This window comes from Antedon mediterranea, chromosome 8, assembly GCF_964355755.1.
Source record: "Antedon mediterranea chromosome 8, ecAntMedi1.1, whole genome shotgun sequence".
NCBI classification, from domain to species: domain Eukaryota; kingdom Metazoa; phylum Echinodermata; class Crinoidea; order Comatulida; family Antedonidae; genus Antedon; species Antedon mediterranea.
The window spans coordinates 24,708,786-24,733,244 of NC_092677.1; the positions used below are offsets into that span (position 1 = coordinate 24,708,786).

Here is a 24,459-nt window from a genome sequence, read left to right on the forward strand (position 1 = left end):
GTTTTTAATTCCCTCTTTCACCGTGCCCTCTAAGGTTAGCTCCACTAGGAAGCAAAACCATGGAGGAAAATGTTTTTCTCCTTCATTGAAAGTAACAACCCACAAGCGAGTATTCAGAATAGCTATATGCCTATTATTATAAGAGTATTAAATGTATATGATTGAGTTTTGTTCCTCGAAATTGATTGGGCAAAATCATATCATCACTGAATTTATTTCTATAGGCCGTACATTATTTACCTGAGGTAACCAAAATGATACACGACAAGGCGATTGTCCCTCTAAACAGAAGCATCTTTCACAAATATGTCTGAAACAAAATTAAATCGAACAAATGTAGTCTATTATAATTCAAGTATGTTAATATCTATCTATCCATGGAAGATCTATCTTTATCTATCAATCTATCTCTTTACTAAAAGGTACTTCTATACTGTTACTTTAGTACATTCTTTCCAAAGTCCCAAATTTGTGTAGCAAAACAGAACAGTTGATCAAATTGACACTGTCAGATTCAACCTTTCCTCGTTTAATATGAAAACGATCAACTTACTTACCGATGTTGTCTATAATGATCCTATCTAAGTTGTGATACGGGTTCTTATTAGACCAGATTTATAGTTGTATGTTGTGTAAATCATGCACGTCATCACTTTTACCTTGTACTTGCATCCTGTTGATTATTTTCCATTGTGTCCTTTTATTATATTATTTACCATCAAACCTGTCATGACGCATTTGGGAATTAAATAAATTCTTGATGGAAATATAAACCCGTACATAACCATTTATTGTATTCTCTATTTCATAAACCTCTGAAATTTAAAATCCGGTATTACATTTCAAAACAGAATTTAAGTATCAAACACTTGAAAAGTTAAGAATCACTCCGTCATACTTTCCACCAACATTTAATAATCTTCAAATTTCCTTTCCTAATCTAAATATTCATTTTTGGCAAATTGCCAAAAATAACCATGAGCGAATTCATTCACAGTGGCAATCATGTTCACAGGACAAACATATACACAAGATACTCTGCATAAACAAAATATTGACCAGGTCTTTAAGAGTAGAGTTTAGTCACAGTCATGAGAACAAATCCGGACATCTGAAGGGAATTGAACCAAAGATCCTGGAATTGGTAGCCGAGCATATTAACCACAAAGCTACAACTACACTCCAAATATGTTTTTTTAAACTTTATTTTTTCCAGATTTTAGGTAAGATGTTACGTAAATAAATTTGGATAACGCAAAGTCTGTCTATTTGAAAAGGTGCCAATTCCATTTCTGAAAATACCATCTTTTTTTTTCTCCATAAAATATAAAATATCAAAATAATACATTAAAATAAAAGAGCAATATTGTGATTAAGAAAAACATGCATCCAAAATTAACCCATAAAAGAAAAGTTCGTGCTTTTGAAATGTCTGTTTCATTTTAGGCTCCGTTGAACTGTCTTTCACAGGCGATTGCACGAAAGGTGGTGGCGATGATTCATATACAGATTTCAATTCTACGCCTTATCTCATAACAACATCGTATGAAGGAGGAGGAATGTCTTGAGAAGATTCCGGGTCTTGAGAAGAGCGAGGGTCTTGAGAGGCGCAAGGGTTTTGAGACGCGCCAGAAGAGGATGAAGTTGCTGAATTATCATTGGTTTGGTACTCAGCTCATTTGTTAACTACTCCTCTACGATAATTTTCTTCTGCTGACGTAGGCCTACATTTCGTCCTGCATAATAGACAGACGAAACAGCACAAGCAAAGGGGAGAGTATATCATAACCATACAAACAAAAACGAATCATCGTCATCATCCCAATCCCAACTTCCTTACTTGGTTTTATTAACTTGTTTATTGGCATAATATAACATTTTGTAATTTTATCGATCTAGTTTGATCTTTCTAATCATCTTAAAAGCCTAATAAAAAAAACTTCAAATAGGTATACCATGTGTAACAATTGTTGATATAGTAAGTTTATATAGGAAAAAATGGGCAGAATAGTAATCTATCCGTATGGTAGACCTACCCCGTAAACTATACTTTATGTGTATCCGATACAATACACTTATGCACATTATACCAATGTGTGACATATTTATATCTGTAATTAGTTGTGCTACCCAATATTTATAATATGTAGCACACACTACGTGCATGTCATCCTACCAAAATACTATCCTTTTAATTAATGTGTAACATATTTATATCGGTAATTAGTTGTGCTACCCAATATTTATAATAGGTAGCACACACTACGTGCATGTCATCCTACCAAAATACTATCCTTTTTATTAATGTGTAACATATTTATATCGGTAATTAGTTGTGCTACCCAATATTTATAATAGGTAGCACACACTACGTGCATGTCATCCTACCAAAATACTATCCTTTTTATTAATGTGTAACATATTTATATCGGTAATTAGTTGTGCTACCCAATATTTATAATAGGTAGCACACACTACGTGCATGTCATCCTACCAAAATACTATCCTTTTTATTAATGTGTAACATATTTATATCGGTAATTAGTTGTGCTATCCAATATTTATAATAGGTAGCACACACTACGTGCATGTCATCCTGCCAAAATACTATCCTTTTAATTAATGTGTAACATATTTATATCGGTAATTAGTTGTGCTACCCAATATTTATAATATGTAGCACACACTACGTGCATGTCATCCTACCAAAATACTATCCTATTTTATAATGTGTAACATATTTATATCGGTAATCATTTGTGCTACACACACTTATGTGCATGTCATACAAAAATACTATCCTTTTTGTTATTGTGTAAACTATTTATATCCGTGATGTGTTGTGCTACCAACATCTATAATGGGTAGCACACACTCATGTGAAATATTATCAATGTGTAACATATTTATATCGGTAGGCCCTACTTAGTTGTGCCCACTATTTTAGCGCCGTGCCTTTAGGAGGACGGAGGAGACTGTATCACGCGGAAGCTTATACTAATTACTACGGATGAAAACATGGGTATTTGGAAACTTGGTGACCCGCCTATTATACAAGATGATGTTGTCATCTAATTAGAAAAATTTACGATCAACCTGAATGCCTAAGTCATTATAAACACATTTGGGTAATTGGTTTATGCCCTAGGTTAAAAAGTTCAACAGTCACGCTAAGCCAGGCTCCGGTCGATAATGACGTATTTCTCTTCTTGCCGCGGTGGCATATTAGGGATATTTTGGTTCAGGTTTTTCAAAAGCGCCGAATTTGGTATACAAGTTGCCCACCCTATACAAATTCAATTTTTGATGGGCGCCAACCCCTTGGGTCACCTAATTTGCATAATTTAAAGGAGATATTTTCGCGAGTTGCTTTTTAGGTCAAAATGTTCAGAACATAAACATTCCTCTTTACTCTAATAAAGTATTTTGGTAAAATTACCGGAAGTACCCTTTTTAACCTTTGACATGTTTTTCAGGCAAATTACCATATCTCATTATTTGGTTGGCATGGAAACTTTATTTTGGTGCAGATTGTTCAAAATATATACCGTATGTTACTATTCTGCTTAATAGAATATTTTTCCAAATAGAAAATAGTAAATAGAAGTGTTTATGTTGAATATTTTGACACCTAAATCAACTCTCTATGTAGTAACTCTAAGTGGTTTTATAGATATCAAAAGATATCAAACTTAATGCAGTTGGCAATTGCACCTTAAAGGCCAAAGGCGTACTTCCGGACATTTTTTGAATAAAATGTTTCATTAAACTGAATTGTAACAAATATATTCTGAACAATTTGGCACCAAAATAAACTGTCTATTACAACTGTTTACTGAGATATGCTTTCAAATATTGGTCAAGGGTTAAAAATGGTACTTCCGGTCATTTTTTTCAAAAATACTTCATTATACTAAAAAGGAATGTTTATGTTCTGAACATTTTGACACATAAATTAACTCTTTATGACAAGCAGTTTTTCAGAGATATAGAGTGTTTAAGCGAAAATATCCGCCAGTTTAAATTATGCAAATTAGGTGATCCAGGGGGTCATTTTGCTTGGCGCCCTTAAAAAATTGAATTCGTAGATGGTGGGAAAATTATATATACCATTAACATATACCAAATGTTGTGCTTTCGGAAGAAACTGAACCAAAAACCCTTATTTCAGCCCTAACAACCGCCTCCATCACCGCCTCCACCACCGCCTCCATAACCACCTCCATAACCACCTCCACCAGGCGTGCTCATTCTTCCTGCTGGTGAAGTAATTCTCTTATTGCTTACACAGGCGAAAAAGATAGCGACAGCGAAGATACAAATACCAGTACAAATACTAATAATTATACTAACAATTCCACTATTATAACCGTCACAAGTATCCAAGCAATCTTCATCAGAAAAAACGTCATCATCATCATTCAATTCTAGGAATAAAGGGGATATTATATATTGTGAATACAGTTGATATTAAATGGCTGTCAATCAATGAATGTTGGTATTAAATGATTTCTATCACTTCAAATACATCCGTTATATCATGGAGATATAATTGTTACACTCATAACATACTCTGTTGAAATTTTCCGTTTGGCTTTTTTTTTTATTATTATAAATATGACACAACAATGGGTGTTTTTGTTTTGTTTAAAGATGTACTTTACAACTTTATTGCACAGGTAGCCTAAATGTCTATTATATATCTGTGGACCTATAATATATCTTAGTGATTTGGATTTTCTGATGCCCACCGTAATTTACCATTTTCGGACAGCGTTCCATAGGCGTCTTATAAACTCATGAATACAACAAGAACTTACCTTCATAACACCTTAATTTTACAGGACGGAAACAGAACGAATCGATATACAAATTCTGCTTACAGTACTTCAGACTATCTTCAAATCCATTACATGTAAAGTCAACCTTGTAGTTTAAAAAACTGTCTGACTTGTAGTCTTCGTACAATCGCTCGCCTCTTGAGTATCCAAGCTGCCTACAAGCTACTTGTGAGTTTTCACCTGTCCAATCATTTATGCAAATTTGACTCCACTCCCCTTCATACTTTATTTCTAACCAACCAATATTTGATAAAGGATCCGAGGAATATCCAATAAGACGTATTGAATAATTTTGCTCTTCATCTAGACCAATAATATTCAAAAACCATACATTAAAAGAAAAATCAATTGAAATAACATTTCTTTAAAATTCCCTCTTTCACATTTTTTTTACTCCGTGCCCTCCATAAATGCTGTTCCCACTAGGACGCCAAACCAAGTAGGAAACTGTTTTTCCCCTTCAAGTAAAACACGCAAGTAATTTGACAAACCACACGCGAGTGGTCAGAATAGCTATGCCTACAAGAGTATTTACTATTAAATGTACTAATAATACAGCATCAATGATGTTTTTGTGGTAAGAAAGAAATATTGAAATAATAATAATAATTGTTATTAGGCCTATACACATATTGCCTGCTTAGAGGTTAAATATAAGATTTGACATCCCGAGGGAATGATAATATTTCCTCGAACAAAATATCATTCCACGAGGGATGTAAAATCATATATTTTACCGATAAAAAAGGCGATCTGCTGGGTCGGGTAGCTAGACTAGGCCTCCTTGTTTGTACGGTATAACAATAAGCGTGCCTAGACACCTTACCTTGCGAAGAAAAATATACAGATAATTACTAGTTAATGATTCCTTGCAATAAAATATTCACTTAGGCTTAGGTCGTTTAAATTAACAGAAGAATTTTCATCAATAAGCCTACAATAATAATAATTAGGTAGGCCTAGGCCTAGGCCGAAAAAATAATAATTCGTCTTCTCTTCGAGCCGAATCACCGGATGTTCAGCGCGCCGTGAGTACCAGGTTACTACCGTGAGTATTGACCAATCACAAACAGTATTTCGTCGCGTCTATAGAGAGGGCCAATAACAATAAATAGTTTAGTTGATTATTTTCTTCAAGCAAGTTGCGTGGCGCAGCGGGTAAAACGTTGTCTTGTGATGATGTGGACCAATTTTCGGGAGTTCAAGTCTCAGTAGATGACTTTTGCTTATTTATCGCCAAACGCGAGTGTTGCAACACGAAAATTACACAGTCAATATCATCGTACTCGAGAGTTTACTGGATGTTTAATGACAGGGACGCGAAAATTACTCAGTCAATATCATCGTACTCGAGGAAATATACGATTAGTTGGGATGATTAATCTACAAGAAGGAATTACCTAAATTTTGACCTCTTAAAAAGTAAATCATTATAATACGATTTCCATTATACACTTATACATATTATAGCTAAAAAAAACAAAGTTTTTCAGGATAAACTCAAACACGTTTTGCTCATTTACTCAAATCTACATTTTTTTTAGATAATGCATTTTCATAAATCAGGGCAGAAACCTATTATTGTAAACGTTGTTTGCTGCTGGTGAAGTATTTCTCTTCATGTCGGGATGGCTAATACAGGCGTAAATGGGCGTTCCATAGGCGTCTTATAAACTAATGAATACAACAAGAACTTACCTTCATAACACCTTAATTTTACAGGATAGGAACAGTACCGATCTGTATACAAATTCTGCTTACAGTACTTCAGACTATCTTCAAATCCATTACATGTAAAGTCAACCCTGTAGTGTAAAGAACTGTCTGACTCGTACAATCGCTCGCCTCTTGAGTATCCAAGCTGCCTACAAGCTACGTGTGAGTTTTCACCTGTCCAATCATTTATGCAAATTTGACTCCACTCGCCTTCATACGTTATTTCTAACCGACCAATATTTGATGAATGTTCCGAGGAATCTCCAATAAGACGTATTGAATAATTTTGTAATTGCTGATCAGCTAGATCAATAACCATACATTAAAAGAAAAATAAATTGAAATAACAGTTTACAAACACACGCTTCAAAACATTTCTTTAAAATTACCTTTTTTACCTTTTTTACGCCGTGCCGTTCCCATTAGGACTTTAAAAATAAATCATTATAGTAAAAGTTATGTTGCATAATTTCTATGTATGCACTTATACATTATTATAGCTAAAAAACAAATACTATGTCCTTAAGTTTGTTAGGATAAACCCAAACACGTTTTGCTCATTTACTCAAATCGCAACGCGACTCTACAACTCACTATGTCGGTCGGTTGGTAAACACTAACTTGAGCACGCGACTGCAGCTATGTATATGACCTTGTTTGTGATAATGCCTTTTCATAAATCAGGGCAAAAATCTAAGTGAGTAATTGTAAAGGTCCTGTTTGCTGCTGGTGAAGTATTTCTCTTCTTGTCGGGGTGGCTTATAAGGTGTAAAAGAGCGTTCCATAGGCGTCTTATAAACTAATGAATACAACAAGAACTTACCTTCATAACACCTTAATTTTACAGGATCAAAACAGTGCCAATCGTTATACAACTTCTGCTTACAGTACTTCAGACTATCTTCAAATCCATTACATGTAAAGTCAAACCTGTAGTTTAAAGAACTGTCTGACCAGTAGTTGTTTTGCAATTGATAGCCATTTGAGTATCCAAGCTGCCTACAAGCTACTTGTGAGTTGTCACCTGTCCAATAAGTTTTGCAAATTTGACTCCATTCCCCTTCATACTTTATTTCTAACCAACCAATATTCGAGGAATATTTCGAGGAATCCCCAAAAAGACGTATTGTATAATTTTCAAACTGTTGTTCATCTAGACCAATTAAAATGCAATAACCATACATTAAAAGAAAAACATTGAAATAACAGTTTACAAACATTATGCTTCAACACATTTCTTTAAAATTCCCTCTTTCACCTTTTTTTTACTCCATAATGTTGTTCCCACTAGGACGCAAAACCATGGAGGAAAATGTTTTTCCCTTCATGGAAAAAACGTAAAGTAATTTGACAAATCACACGCGATTAGCTAGAATAGAATGCCTACAAGAGTGGTACTAATACAACATTACATTGATTTTTTTTTCTGTGTTAAGAAAGAAACATTACAATTATAATAATAATTGTTATTAGTATAATTCAGTATCAATAAGATATTGTATCTACTATTTTTTTTGTAAATGCTGAAAATAAAAAAATAATATTTACTGCAAATGGATAGAAAATAATGAGTTTTCGTACATAGTTTATACTGTTAATTCTTCCCCATCCCACCCCTCCAACACCCCTCACCTCACGATAGATTGTTTTGTGTTATTATGTGTTGGATTGTATACATTCAAAGAAAGAAATAGAAATAGAAATAATGCCTTTTGTTAAACCATGTGTTGTTATTAGTTGGGATGATTAATCTACAAGAAGGAATTATCTAAATGTTGACCCCTTAAAAAATAAATCATTATAGTAAAAGTTATGTTGCATAATTTCCATGTATGCACTTCTACATATTATAGCTAAAAAAACAAATACTCTGTACTTTCCCGTTTTGTTCATTTACTAAAATCTACATTTTTTAGATAATGCTTTTTCATAAATCAGGGCAGAAATCTACGGGAGTAATTGTAAAGGTCCTGTTTACAACTGGTGAAGTATTTCTCTTCTTGTCGGGGTGGCTTATACAGGCGTAAATGGGCGTTCCATAGGCGTCTTATAAACTAATGAATACAACAAGAACTTACCTTCATAACACTTTAATTTTACAGGACGGAAACAGAACGAATCGATATACAACTTCTGCTTGCAGTACTTCAGACTATCTTCAGATCCATTACATGTAAAGTCAACCTTGTAGTTTAAAGAACTGTCTGACTCGTAGTCGCCGTACAATTGATAGCCTCTTGAGTATCCAAGCTGCCTACAAGCTACTTGTGCATTTTCAACTGCCCAATCCCTTATGCAAATTTGACTCCACTCCCCTTCATACTTTATTTCTATCCGACCAATATTCGATGAATTGTCAGGGGAATCCCCAAAAAGACGTATTGAATAATTTCCGAATTTCTGTTCATCTAGACCAATAAATGCAATAACCATACATTAAAAGAAAAATAAATTTAAATAACAGTTTACAAATATACGCTTCAAAACATTTCTTTAAAATTCCCTCTTTCACCTTTTTTTTTTTACTCAATACCCTCTATAAATGTTGTTCCCACTAGGACGGAAAACCGTGGAGGAAAATGGTTTTCCCCTTCATGGAACCACAAGCCAGTAGCCAGAATAGCTATATGCCTACAAGAGGTACTAATACAACATCACATTGATTTTTGTATGGTAAGAAAGAAATATTAAAATAAAGCTCACTATGTCGGTCGGTTGGTAAACACTAAATTGAGCACGCGACTGCAGCCATGTATATGGCCTTGTTTGTGATAATGCCTTTTCATAAATCAGGGCAGAAATCTAAGTGAGTAATTGTAAAGGTCCTGTTTGCTGCTGGTGAAGTATTTCTCTTCATGTCGGGATGGCTAATACAGGCGTAAGTTAGCGTTCCATAGGCGTCTTATAAACTAATGAATACAACAAGAACTTACCTTCATAACACCTTAATTTTACAGGATAGGAACAGTACCGATCTGTATACAAATTCTGCTTACAGTACTTCAGACTATCTTCAAATCCATTACATGTAAAATCAACCCTGTAGTGTAAAGAACTGTCTGACTCGTAGTCGCTGTACAATTGATAGCCAATTGAATTGAATCCAAGCTGCCTACAAGCTACTTGTGAGTTTTCATCTGACCAGGAAGCAACTCCCTGATCTGACCAATCAAATAAGCACATTTGACTCCACTCCCCTTCATACTTTATTTCTAAGCGACCAATATTCGAGGAATATTCCGAGGAATCTCTAACAAGACGTATTGTATAATTTTCAACTTGCTGTTCATCTAGACAAATAAAATTAAATAACCATACATTAAAAGAAAAATAAATTGAAATAACAGTTTACAAACATTTGCTTCAACACATTTATTTAAAATTCCGTCTTTCACCTTTTTTTACTCCATACCCTCTATAAATGTTGTTCCCACTAGGACGCAAAACCGTGGAGGAAAATGGTTTTCCCCTTCATGGAAAAAACGCAAGTAATTTGACAAACCACAAGCCAGTAGCCAGAAAATATATGCCTACCAGAGTATTATATGTACTAATCTAACATAACATTGATATATTTTTTTGTGGTAAGAAAGAAATATTAAAATAATAATAATAATAATTGTTATTAGTATAATTCAGTATCAATAAGATATTGTATCTACTATTTCTGTGTACATGCTGATGGATAATAAAAAAATACTATTTACTGCAAATGGATAGCAAATGATGAGTTTTCGTACATAGTTAATACAGTTCTATTAAATACTGCTAAATCTTCCCCACCCCACCCTCCAACACCCCTCACCCAACACTTCTGGGTCAAATAATATTCCCAATTCCTATCACTACTTACGATAGATTGTTTTGTGTTATTATAATGTGTTGGATTGTATACATTCAAAGAAAGAAATAGAAATAATGCCTTTTGTTAAATTATGTGTTGTTATTAGTTGGGATGATTAATCTACAAGAAGGAATTATCTAAATGTTGACCCCTTAAGAAATAAATCATTATAATAAAATTTATGTTGCATAATTTCCATGTATGCACTTCTACATATTATAGCTAAAAAACACATAATCTCTCCTTCAGTTTTTTAGGATAAACTCAAACCCGTTTTGCTCAATTACTAAAATCTACATTTTTTTAGATAATGCCTTTTCATAAATCAGGGCAGAAATCTACGGGAGAAATTGTAAAGGTCCTGTTTACTACTGGTGACGTATTTCTCTTCTTGTCGGGGTGGCTTATACAGGCGTAAATGGGCGTTCCATAGGCGTCTTATAAACTAATGAATACAACAAGAACTTACATTCATAACACTTTAATTTTACAGGACGGAAACAGAACGAATCGATATACAACTTCTGCTTGCAGTACTTCAGACTATCTTCAGATCCATTGCATGTAAAGTCAACCTTGTAGTTTAAAAAACTGTCTGACTCGTAGTCGCCGTACAATTGATAGCCTCTTGAGTATCCAAGCTGCCTACAAGCTACTTGTGCGTTTTCAACTGCCCAATCCCTTATGCAAATTTGACTCCACTCCCCTTCATACTTTATTTCTAAGCGACCAATATTTGAAGAATTTTCCGAGGAATCTCCAATAAGACGTATTGTATAATTTTTAAATTGCTGTTCATCTAGACAAATAAAATTCAATAACCATACATTAAAAGAAAAATAAATAGAAATAACAGTTTACAAACATACGCTTCAAAACTTTTCTTTAAAATTCCGTCTTTCACCTTTTTTTACTCAATACCCTCTATAAATGTTGTTCACACTAGGACGCAAAACCGTAGAGGAAAATGGTTTTCCCCTTCATAGAAAAAACGCAAGTAATTTGACAAACCACAAGCTACTAGCCAGAATATATTTTTTTGTGGTAAGAAAGAAATATTAAAATAATAATAATAATAATTGTTATTAGTATAGTTCAGTATCAACAAGATATTGTATCTAATATTTCTGTGTAAATGCTGATGGATAATAAAAAAATACTATTTACTGCAAATGGATAGCAAATGATGAGTTTTCGTACATAGTTAATACAGTTCTATTAAATACTGCTAAATCTTCCTCACCCCACCCTCCAACACCCCTCACCCAACACTTCTGAGTCAAATAATATTCCCAATTCCTATCACTACTTACAATACATTGATTTGTGTTATTATAATGTGTTGGATTGTATACATTCAAAGAAAGAAATAGAAATAATGCCTTTTGTTAAATCATTTGTTATTATTAGTTGGGATAATTAATCTACAAAAAGGAATTATCTAAATGCTGACCTCTTAAAAAAAACATTATTAAAATAAAATTTAGGTTGCATAATTTCCAGGTATGTAGGCCTACGTATACATATTATAGCTAAAAAACAAATACTCTGTCCTTAAGTTTTTTAGGATAAACTCAAACCCGTTTTGCTCATTTACTAAAATCTACATTTTTTTAGATAATGCCTTTTCATAAATCAGGGCAGAAATCTACGGGAGTAATTGTAAAGGTCCTGTTTGCTGCTGGTAAGTATTTCTCTTCATGTCGGGGTGGCTTATACAGGCGTAAATGGGCGTTCCATAGGCGTCTTATAAACTAATGAATACAACAAGAACTTACCTTCATAACACTTTAATTTTACAGGACGGAAACAGAACGAATCGATATACAACTTCTGCTTGCAGTACTTCAGACTATCTTCAGATCCATTACATGTAAAGTCAAACCTGTAGTGTAAAGAACTGTCGTAGTTGCTGTACAATTGATAGCCATTTGAGTATCCAAGCTGCCTACAAGCTACTTGTGAGTTTTCACCTGTCCAATCAGTTATGCAAATTTGACTCCACTCCCCTTGTCCTTCATATGTTATTTCTAACCGACCGATATTCGATGAATTTCCCGAGGAATCTCCAATAAGACGTAATGAATAATTTAATAATTGCTCTTCATCTAGACCAATGAAATTCAATACATTAACAGTTTAGGCTACAAACATACGCTTCAACACATTTGTTTTTAATTCCCTCTTTCACCGTGCCCTCTAAGGTTAGCTCCACTAGGAAGCAAAAACATGGAGGAAAATGTTTTTCTCCTTCATTGAAAGTAACAACCCACAAGCGAGTATTCAGAATAGCTATATGCCTATTATTATAAGAGTATTAAATGTATATGATTGAGTTTTGTTCCTCGAAATTGATTGGGCAAAGTCATATCATCACTGAATTTATTTCTATACATTATTTACCTGAGGTAACCAAAATGATACACGTCAAGGCGATTGTCCCTCTAAACAGAAGCATCTTTCACAAATATGTCTGAAACAAAATTAAATCGAACAAATGTAGTCTATTATAATTCAAGTATGTTAATATCTATCTATCCATGGAAGATCTATCTTTATCTATCAATCTATCTCTTTACTAAAAGGTACTTCTATACTGTTACTTTAGTACATTCTTTCCAAAGTCCCAAATTTGTGTAGCAAAACAGAACAGTTGATCAAATTGACACTGTCAGATTCAACCTTTCCTCGTTTAATATGAAAACGATCAACTTACTTACCGATGTTGTCTATAATGATCCTATCTAAGTTGTGATACGGGTTCTTATTAGACCAGATTTATAGTTGTATGTTGTGTAAATCATGCACGTCATCACTTTTACCTTGTACTTGCATCCTGTTGATTATTTTCCATTGTGTCCTTTTATTATATTATTTACCATCAAACCTGTCATGACGCATTTGGGAATTAAATAAATTCTTGATGGAAATATAAACCCGTACATAACCATTTATTGTATTCTCTATTTCATAAACCTCTGAAATTTAAAATCCGGTATTACATTTCAAAACAGAATTTAAGTATCAAACACTTGAAAAGTTAAGAATCACTCCGTCATACTTTCCACCAACATTTAATAATCTTCAAATTTCCTTTCCTAATCTAAATATTCATTTTTGGCAAATTGCCAAAAATAACCATGAGCGAATTCATTCACAGTGGCAATCATGTTCACAGGACAAACATATACACAAGATACTCTGCATAAACAAAATATTGACCAGGTCTTTGGGAGTAGAGTTTAGTCACAGTCATGAGAACAAATCCGGACATCTGAAGGGAATTGAACCAAAGATCCTGGAATTGGTAGCCGAGCATATTAACCACAAAGCTACAACTACACTCCAAATATGTTTTTTTAAACTTTATTTTTTCCAGATTTTAGGTAAGATGTTACGTAAATAAATTTGGATAACGCAAAGTCTGTCTATTTGAAAAGGTGCCAATTCCATTTCTGAAAATACCATCTTTTTTTTTCTCCATAAAATATAAAATATCAAAATAATACATTAAAATAAAAGAGCAATATTGTGATTAAGAAAAACATGCATCCAAAATTAACCCATAAAAGAAAAGTTCGTGCTTTTGAAATGTCTGTTTCATTTTAGGCTCCGTTGAACTGTCTTTCACAGGCGATTGCACGAAAGGTGGTGGCGATGATTCATATACAGATTTCAATTCTACGCCTTATCTCATAACAACATCGTATGAAGGAGGAGGAATGTCTTGAGAAGATTCCGGGTCTTGAGAAGAGCGAGGGTCTTGAGAGGCGCAAGGGTTTTGAGACGCGCCAGAAGAGGATGAAGTTGCTGAATTATCATTGGTTTGGTACTCAGCTCATTTGTTAACTACTCCTCTACGATAATTTTCTTCTGCTGACGTAGGCCTACATTTCGTCCTGCATAATAGACAGACGAAACAGCACAAGCAAAGGGGAGAGTATATCATAACCATACAAACAAAAACGAATCATCGTCATCATCCCAATCCCAACTTCCTTACTTGGTTTTATTAACTTGTTTATTGGCATAATATAACATTTTGTAATTTTATCGATCTAGTTTGATCTTTCTAATCATCTTAAAAGCCTAATAAAAAAAACTTCAAATAGGTATACCATGTGTAACAATTGTTGATATAGTAAGTTTATATAGGAAAAAATGGGCAGAATAGTAATCTATCCGTATGGTAGACCTACCCCGTAAACTATACTTTATGTGTATCCGATACAATACACTTATGCACATTATACCAATGTGTGACATATTTATATCTGTAATTAGTTGTGCTACCCAATATTTATAATAGGTAGCACACACATACGTGCATGTCATCCTACCAAAATACTATCCTATTTTATAATGTGTAACATATTTATATCGGTAATTAGTTGTGCTACCCAATATTTATAATAGGTAGCACACACTTATGTGCATGTCATCCTACCAAAATACTATCCTTTTTGTTATTGTGTAAACTATTTATATCCGTGATGTGTTGTGCTACCAACATCTATAATGGGTAGCACACACTCATGTGAAATATTATCAATGTGTAACATATTTATATCGGTAGGCCCTACTTAGTTGTGCCCACTATTTTAGCGCCGTGCCTTTAGGAGGACGGAGGAGACTGTATCACGCGGAAGGTTATACTAATGACTACGGATGAAAACATGGGTATTTGGAAACTTGGTGACCCGCCTATATATACAAGATGATGTTGTTATCTAATTAGCAAAATGTACGATCAACCTGAATGCCTAAGTCATTATAAACACATTTGGGTAATTGGTTTATGCCCTAGGCTAAAAAGTTCAACAGTCACGCTAAGCCAGGCTCCGGCCGCGGTGGCATATTATTGGAGTCGGTTAGGGATATTTTGGTTCAGTTTTTCCAAAAGCGCCGAATTTGGTATACAAGTTGCCCACCCTATACAAATTCAATTTTTGATGGGCGCCAACCCCTTGGATCACCTAATTTGCATAATTTAAAGCGGATATTTTCGCGAGTTGATTTTTAGCTTAAAATGTTGAGAACATAAACATTCCTTTTTACTCTAATAAAGTATTTTGGTAAAATTATCGGAAGTACCATTTTTAACTTTTGACCTGTTTTTCAGGCAAATTATCATATCTTATTATTTGGTTGGCGTGGAAACTTTATTTTGGTGTCAGATTGTTCAAAATATATACCGTATGTTACTATTCTGTTTAATAGAAGATTTTTCCAAATAGAAAATAGTAAATAGAAATGTTTATGTTCTGAATATTTTGACACCTAAATCAACTTAATGCAGTTGGCAATTGCACCTTAAAGGTTAAAGGCGTATTTCCGGATATTTTTGGATGAAATTTTTCATTAAACTGAATAGTAACAAATATATTCTGAACAAATTGACACCAAAATAAACTGTCTATGACAACGGTTTACTGAGATACCGTATGCTTTCAAATATGGGTCAAAGGTTAAAAATGGTACTTCCGGTCATTTTTTTCAAAAATACTTCATTATACTAAAAAGGAATGTTTATGTTCTGAACATTTTGACACATAAATTAACTCTTTATGACAAGCAGTTTTTCAGAGATATAGAGTGTTTAAGCGAAAATATCCGCCAGTTTAAATTATGCAAATTAGGTGATCCGGGGGTCATTTTGCTTGGTGCCCTTAAAAAATTGAATTCGTAGATGGTGGGCAAATTATACCATATACCAAAATTGGTGCTTTCGGAAGAAACTGAACCAAACACCCTTATTTCAGCCCTAACAACCGCCTCCACCACCGCCTCCATCACCGCCTCCACCACAATCTCCCCCACCACCTCCATAACCACCTCCACCAGGCGTGAACCTTCTTCCTGCTGGTGAAGTAATTCTCTTATCGCTTATACAGGCGAAAAAGATCAAGAGAAAAGCAAAGATAAAAATAATAATAAAAATAATAATAACTTCAGTAATTCTACTACTATAACTAATACTAGTAGGCCTACCACTAGTAGTAGATATACTAGTATCCAAGTAATCTTCATCAGAAAAATCGTCATCATCATTCAATTCTAGGAATAAAGGGGATAAAATATATTGTGAATACAGTATGAATACATATTAAATGGCTGTCAATCAATGCATGTTGGTATTAAAGGATTTCAATAACTTCAATACATCCGTTACATCCTGGAGAAATAATGGTTACACACATTACATCCGGGTGAAATTTTCCATTTGGCTTTTTTTTAATTATTATATGACACAACAATGGGTGATTTTGTTTTGTTAAAAGATGTACTGTTACAGATTAACTAACTTTATTGCACATGGTAGCCTAAATGTCTATTATATATCTATGGACCTATAATATATCTTAGTGATTTGGATTTTCTGATGCCCACCGTAATTTACCATTTTCGGACAGCGTTTCCATAGGCGTCTTATAAACTCATGAATACAACAAGAACTTACCTTCATAACACCTTAATTTTACAGGACGGAAACAGAACGAATCGATATACAAATTCTGCTTACAGTACTTCAGACTATCTTCAAATCCATTACATGTAAAGTCAAACCTGTAGTTTAAAGAACTGTCTGACCAGTATTTGTTTTGCAATTGATAGCCATTTGAGTATCCAAGCTGCCTACAAGCTACTTGTGAGTTGTCACCTGTCCAATAATTTATGCAAATTTGACTCCATTCCTCTTCATACTTTATTTCTAAGCGACCAATATTCGAGGAATATTTCGAGGAATCCCCAAATAGACGTATTGTATAATTTTCAAATTGCTGTTCATCTAGACAAATAAAATTCAATAACCATACATTAAAAGAAAAATAAATTGAAATAAGAGTTTACAAACATAAGCTTCAACACATTTCTTTAAAATTCCCTCTTTCACCCTTGTTTACTCCATAATGTTGTTCCCACTAGGACGCAAAACCATGGAGAAAAATGTTTTTCCCTTCATGGAAAAAACGTAAAGTAATTAGACAAACCACACGCGATTAGCTAGAATAGAATGCCTACAAGAGTGGTACCAATACAACGTTACATTGATTTTTTTTTGTGTTAAGAAAGAAACATTAAAATTATAATAATAATTGTTATTAGTACAATTCAGTATCAATAAGATATTGTATCTACTATTTATTTTTGTAAATGCTGATAATAAAAAAATAATATTTACTGCAAATGGATAGCAAATAATGGGTTTTCATACATAGTTTACAGTTCCATAAAATACTGTTAATTCTTCCCCACCCCACCCCTCCAACAAACACCCAACACTTCTGAGTCATCACTACTTACGATAGATTGTTTTGTGTTATTATGTGTTGGATTGTATACATTCAAAGAAAGAAATAGAAATAATGCCTTTTGTTAAACCATGTGTTGTTATTAGTTGGGATGATTAATCTACAAGAAGGAATTATCTAAATGTTGACCCCTTAAAAAATAAATCATTATAGTAAAAGTTATGTTGCATAATTTCCATGTATGCACTTCTACATATTATAGCTAAAAAAACAAATACTCTGTACTTTCCCGTTTTGTTCATTTACTAAAATCTACATTTTTTAGATAATGCTTTTTCATAAATCAGGGCAGAAATCTACGGGAGTAATTGTAAAGGTCCTGTTTACTACTGGTGAAGTATGTCTCTTCTTGTCGGGGTGGCTTATACAGGCGTAAATGGGCGTTCCATAGGCGTCTTATAAACTAATGAATACAACAAGAACTTACATTCATAACACTTTAATTTTACAGGACGGAAACAGAACGAATCGATATACAACTTCTGCTTGCAGTACTTCAGACTATCTTCAGATCCATTGCATGTAAAGTCAACCTTGTAGTTTAAAAAACTGTCTGACTCGTAGTCGCCGTACAATTGATAGCCTCTTGAGTATCCAAGCTGCCTACAAGCTACTTGTGCATTTTCAACTGCCCAATCCCTTATGCAAATTTGACTCCACTCCCCTTCATACTTTATTTCTAAGCGACCAATATTTGAAGAATTTTCCGAGGAATCTCCAATAAGACGTATTGTATAATTTTTAAATTGCTGTTCATCTAGACAAATAAAATTCAATAACCATACATTAAAAGAAAAATAAATAGAAATAACAGTTTACAAACATACGCTTCAAAACTTTTCTTTAAAATTCCGTCTTTCACCTTTTTTTACTCAATACCCTCTATAAATGTTGTTCACACTAGGACGCAAAACCGTAGAGGAAAATGGTTTTCCCCTTCATAGAAAAAACGCAAGTAATTTGACAAACCACAAGCTACTAGCCAGAATATATTTTTTTGTGGTAAGAAAGAAATATTAAAATAATAATAATAATAATTGTTATTAGTATAATTCAGTATCAACAAGATATTGTATCTAATATTTCTGTGTAAATGCTGATGGATAATAAAAAAATACTATTTACTGCAAATGGATAGCAAATGATGAGTTTTCGTACATAGTTAATACAGTTCTATTAAATATTGCTAAATCTTCCCCACCCCACCCTCCAACACCCCTCACCCAACACTTCTGAGTCAAATAATATTCCCAATTCCTATCACTACTTACGATAGATTGTTTTGTGTTATTATAATGTGTTGGATTGTATACATTCAAAGAAAGAAATAGAAATAATGCCTTTTGTTAAATTATGTGTTGTTATTAGTTGGGATGATTAATCTACAAGAAGGAATTATCTAAATGTTGACCCCTTAAGAAATAAATCATTATAATAAAATTTATGTTGCATAATTTCCATGTATGCACTTCTACATATTATAGCTAAAAAACACATAATCTCTCCTTCAGTTTTTTAGGATAAACTCAAACCCGTTTTGCTCAATTACTAAAATCTACATTTTTTTAGATAATGCCTTTTCATAAATCAGGGCAGAAATCTACGGGAGAAATTGTAAAGGTCCTGTTTGCTGCTGGTAAAGTATTTCTCTTCTTGTCGGGGTGGCTTATACAGGCGTAAATGAGCGTTCCATAGGCGTCTTATAAACTAATGAATACAACAAGAACTTACCTTCATAACACCTTAATTTTACAGGGTGAAAACAGAGCGGATCGCTATACAAATTGTGCCTACAGTACTTCAGACTATCTTCAGATCCATTACATGTAAAGTCAACCCTGTAGTGTAAAGAACTGTCTGACTCGTAGTCGCTGTACACTTGATAGCCTCTTGAATATCCAAGCTGCCTACAAGCTACTTGTGAGTTTTCACCTGTCCAATCGTTTATGCAAATTTGACTCCATTCCTCTTCATACTTTATTTCTAAGCGACCAATATTTGAAGAATTTTCCGAGGAATCTCCAATAAGACGTATTGTATAATTTTTAAATTGCTGTTCATCTAGACAAATAAAATTCAATAACCATACATTAAAAGAAAAATAAATTGAAATAACAGTTTACAAACATTTGCTTCAACACATTTATTTAAAATTCCGTCTTTCACCTTTTTTTACTCCATACCCTCTATAAATGTTGTTCCCACTAGGACGCAAAACCGTGGAGGAAAATGGTTTTCTCCTTCATGGAAAAAACGCAAGTAATTTGACAAACCACAAGCCAGTAGCCAGAAAATATATGCCTACCAGAGTATTATATGTACTAATCTAACATAACATTGATATATTTTTTTGTGGTAAGAAAGAAATATTAAAATAATAATAATAATAATTGTTATTAGTATAATAAAGTATCAATAAGATATTGTATCTAATATTTTTGTGTAAATGCTGATAATAATAAAAAAATACTATTTACTGCAAATGGATAGAAAATGATGAGTTTTCGTACATAGTTAACACAGTTCTATTAAATACTGCTAAATCTTCCCCACCCCACCCTCCAACACCCCTCACCCAACACTTCTGAGTCAAATAATATTCCCAATTCCTATCACTACTTACGATAGATTGTTTTGTGTTATTATAATGTGTTGGATTGTATACATTCAAAGAAAGAAATAGAAATAATGCCTTTTGTTAAATTATGTGTTGTTATTAGTTGGGATGATTAATCTACAAGAAGGAATTATCCAAATGTTGACCCCTTAAGAAATAAATCATTATAATAAAATTTATGTTGCATAATTTCCATGTATGCACTTCTACATATTATAGCTAAAAAACACATAATCTCTCCTTCAGTTTTTTAGGATAAACTCAAACCCGTTTTGCTCAATTACTAAAATCTACATTTTTTTAGATAATGCCTTTTCATAAATCAGGGCAGAAATCTACGGGAGAAATTGTAAAGGTCCTGTTTGCTGCTGGTAAAGTATGTCTCTTCTTGTCGGGGTGGCTTATAAGGTGTAAAAGAGCGTTCCATAGGCGTCTTATAAACTAATGAATACAACAAGAACTTACCTTCATAACACCTTAATTTTACAGGGTGAAAACAGAGCGGATCGCTATACAAATTGTGCCTACAGTACTTCAGACTATCTTCAGATCCATTACATGTAAAGTCAACCCTGTAGTGTAAAGAACTGTCTGACTCGTAGTCGCTGTACAATAGATAGCCTCTTGAATATCCAAGCTGCCTACAAGCTACTTGTGAGTTTTCACCTGTCCAATCGTTTATGCAAATTTGACTCCACTCTCCTTCATACTTTATTTCTAAGCGACCAATATTTGAAGAATTTTCCGAGGAATCTCCAATAAGACGTATTGTATAATTTTCAACTTGCTGTTCATCTAGACAAATAAAATTAAATAACCATACATTAAAAGAAAAATAAATTGAAATAACAGTTTACAAACATTTGCTTCAACACATTTATTTAAAATTCCGTCTTTCACCTTTTTTTACTTTTTACTCCATACCCTTTATAAATGTTGTTCCCACTAGGATGCAAAACCGTGGAGGAAAATGGTTTTCCCCTTCATGGAAAAAACGCAAGTAATTTGACAAACCACAAGCCAGTAGCCAGAAAATATATGCCTACCAGAGTATTATATGTACTAATCTAACATAACATTGATATACTTGTTTGTGGTAAGAAAGAAATATTAAAATAATAATAATAATAATTGTTATTAGTATAATTCAGTATCAATAAGATATTGTATCTAATATTTCTGTGTACATGCTGATGGATAATAAAAAAAGATATTTACTGCAAATGGATAGCAAATGATGAGTTTTCGTACATAGTTAACACAGTTCTATTAAATACTGCTAAATCTTCCCCACCACACCCTCCAACACCCCTCACCCAACACTTCTGAGTCAAATAATATTCCCAATTCCTATCACTACTTACAATACATTGTTTTGTGTTATTATAATGTGTTGGATTGTATACATACAAAGAAAGAAATATAGATACATTTATTTCTATACATTAATTCTTGATCGACATTACCTGAGGTAACCAAAATGATACACGTCAAGGCGATTGTCCATCTAAACAGAAGCATCTTTCACAAATATGTCTGAAACAAAATTAAATCGAACAAATGTAGTCTATTATAATTCAAGTATGTTAATATCTATCTATCCATGGAAGATCTATCTTTATCTATCAATCTATCTCTTTACTAAAAGGTACTTCTATACTGTTAGTACATTCTTTCCAAAGTCCCAAATTTGTGTAGCAAAACAGAACAGTTGATCAAATTGACACTGTCAGATTCAACCTTTCCTCGTTTAATATGAAAACGATCAACTTACTTACCGATGTTGTCTATAATGATCCTATCTAAGTTGTGATACGGATTCTTATTAGACCAGATTTATAGTTGTATGTTGTGTAAATCATGCACGTCGTCACTTTTACCATGTACTTGCATCCTGCTGATTATTTTCCATTTTGTCCTTTTATTATATTATTTACCATCAAACCTGTCATGACGCATTTGTGTATTATATAAATTCGTGATGGAAATATAAACCCGTACATAACCATTTATTGTATTCTCTATTTCATAAACCTCTGAAATTTAAAATCCGGTATTACATTTCAAAACAGAATTTAAGTATCAAACACTTGAAAAGTTAAGAATCACTCCGTCATACTTTCCACCAACATTTAATAATCTTCAAATTTCCTTTCCTAATCTAAATATTCATTTTTGGCAAATTGCCAAAAATAACCATAAGCGAATTCATTCACAGTTGCAATCATGTTCACAGGACAAACATATACACAAGATACTCTGCATAAACAAAATATTGACCAGATCTTTGGGAGTAGAGTTTAGTCACAGTCATGAGAACAAATCCGGACATCTGAAGGGAATTGAACCAAAGACCCTGGAATTGGTAGCCGAGCATATTAACCACAAAGCTACAACTCCACTCCAAATATGTTTTTTTAAACTTAATTTTTTCCAGATTTTAGGTAAGATGTTACGTAAATAAACTTGGATAACGCAAAGTCTGTCTATTTGAAAAGGTGCCAATTCCATTTCTGAAAATACCATCTTTTTTTATCTCCAGAAAATACAAAATATCAAAATACAACATTAAAATAAAAGAGCAATATTGTGATTACGAAAAACATGCACCCAAAAGTGGTATTGGCTCAGATTACAACTTGTTAAACATTTTTTTAATTAAACAGCGTCACATAACAGTTTTATTTGTTTTCAAAACTACGGTCTATGCCTGTCAACATTCCATTCAATGTTCTAGATAATAGAAACAACTTCTCTCAGCATATCATTTTCTGATTCGGGATTATTTTTGCCTTGATATAAAGACGATTGTGAATAAAGGTGTGGCATTGATGCAATCACAGACTTTATTCTATCGTTTAATATAACAGACGCATCTGAGAGAGGAACAACTGTTTTAGTAGGGAAAACTGGAGCAAAAATATTTTCTACTAGTGAATCATTTCTCTTTTTCATGCTATGACTTAGGCAGCAGGCAATAATAGGCGAACATATAGCCAGTAGATAACAGCCTTCAAAGCAATCACTAACGCCTCAAAGAATGAAGCAATATCACCTTATTATCATATAGAAAACTATAGTAATGTTAAGATTAAAAATGATATTAAAAGTTAGCTCCGGGTATGATGTTTCTAATGTTTATATTTTATTTTCTGCTATGAAAAGGAAAAGTTCGTGCACGAAAGGTGGTGGCGGTAAGTCATATATAGTTTTCAATTTTACGCCTTCTCTCATAACAACATCGTATGAAGGAGGAGGAATGTCTTGAGAAGATTCCGGGTCTTGAGAAGAGCAAGGGTTTTGAGACGCGCAAGGGTTTTTAGACGCGCAAGGGTTTTTAGACGCGCAAGGGTTTTGAGACGCGCCAGGGTTTTGAGACGCGCAAGGGTTTTGAGACGCGCAAGGGTTTTGAGACGCGCCAGGGTTTTGAGACGCGCCAGAAGAGGATGAAGTTGCTGAATTATCATTGGTTTGGTACTCAGCTCATTCGTTAACAACTCCTCTACAATAATTTTCATCTGCTGAAGTAAGCCTACATTTCTTCCTGCACAATCCATATACGTAACTGCATAGTAGACAGACGAAACAGCACAAGTAAGGGGTAGAGAATATCATAACCATAAAAACACCTGCTACAACAAAAGATTCATCAGAATCATCGTCATCATCATTTAATTCTGTAATATGAATAAACAGGATAATAATTGTGAATAAATTACTTTGAATTCATTAATTAATATTCATGAATATTGGTATAAGGGGGTGTTTAGTGGTATCAGGCGGTGTCTAGTAGGACCTTTAAACCTTATGGATTGACATAACTTTTTAGAGACAGAATATCGCTGTAAGTCCCTTCTGGTTTCTATTTTATGTAAACTTCTATGGGCCGCGCGTCGGGTTCGTTCTCTGCTGTCCACTCATAAACGAATTTAATTCCATAAATGTCGTTTAAGTTAGTTAGTCAAAACTTCAACCTTAAAAATCATCAGTACCTCCAAAACACTTCAATTTTACAGGACTGGTTGTCATACAAATGCTGCTTGCAGTCCTTCAGACTATCTTCCAATCCATTACATGTAAAGTCGACCTTGTAGTTTAAGGAACCATCTAGCACGGCGTAACTGTTCA

General features: G+C 33.5%; 2 protein-coding genes and 1 long non-coding RNA gene across 3 annotated transcripts; all 3 read right to left on the reverse strand.

Moving 5' to 3' along the window:
• Positions 1 to 1,727: 1,727 nt before the first annotated feature.
• On the reverse strand, positions 1,728 to 19,769 carry LOC140056128 (neurotrypsin-like). The gene is made up of 7 exons (XM_072101390.1): positions 19,446 to 19,769; positions 9,491 to 9,847; positions 8,636 to 8,965; positions 7,381 to 7,710; positions 6,540 to 6,860; positions 4,821 to 5,144; positions 1,728 to 4,427 (listed from the first exon to the last, which is right to left on the reverse strand). The coding sequence occupies exons 2-7, from the start codon at positions 9,738 to 9,740 to the stop codon at positions 4,174 to 4,176; spliced, it is 1,809 nt and encodes a 602-aa protein (XP_071957491.1). The 5' UTR covers positions 9,741 to 9,847; positions 19,446 to 19,769; the 3' UTR covers positions 1,728 to 4,173.
• Positions 11,889 to 13,482, reverse strand: LOC140056919 (uncharacterized). The gene is made up of 3 exons (XR_011846841.1): positions 13,122 to 13,482; positions 12,805 to 12,874; positions 11,889 to 12,509 (listed from the first exon to the last, which is right to left on the reverse strand). It is a non-coding gene; the product is annotated as an uncharacterized lncRNA (long non-coding RNA).
• On the reverse strand, positions 16,166 to 19,144 carry LOC140057011 (neurotrypsin-like). The gene is made up of 4 exons (XM_072102543.1): positions 19,126 to 19,144; positions 18,142 to 18,471; positions 16,862 to 17,191; positions 16,166 to 16,458 (listed from the first exon to the last, which is right to left on the reverse strand). Exons 1-4 carry the CDS (start codon positions 19,142 to 19,144, stop codon positions 16,166 to 16,168), a joined length of 972 nt encoding a protein of 323 aa, XP_071958644.1.
• Positions 19,770 to 24,459: the final 4,690 nt, after the last annotated feature.

Coding starts and splice junctions, on each gene's coding strand:
- LOC140056128 (XM_072101390.1), bottom strand. CDS start 9,740: ATGTGCTTATTTGATTGGTCAGATCAGGGAGTTGCTTCCTGGTCAGAT. Junction 7,711..8,635: donor AAAATTAAAGTGTTATGAAG/GTAAGTTCTTGT, acceptor TAATTGGTCTAG/ATGAACAACAGTTTGAAAAT. Junction 5,145..6,539: donor AAAATTAAGGTGTTATGAAG/GTAAGTTCTTGT, acceptor TTATTGGTCTAG/ATGAAGAGCAAAATTATTCA.
- LOC140057011 (XM_072102543.1), bottom strand. Junction 17,192..18,141: donor AAAATTAAAGTGTTATGAAT/GTAAGTTCTTGT, acceptor TTATTTGTCTAG/ATGAACAGCAATTTGAAAAT. Junction 16,459..16,861: donor AAAATTAAGGTGTTATGAAG/GTAAGTTCTTGT, acceptor CTTTATTCCTAG/AATTGAATGATGATGACGAT.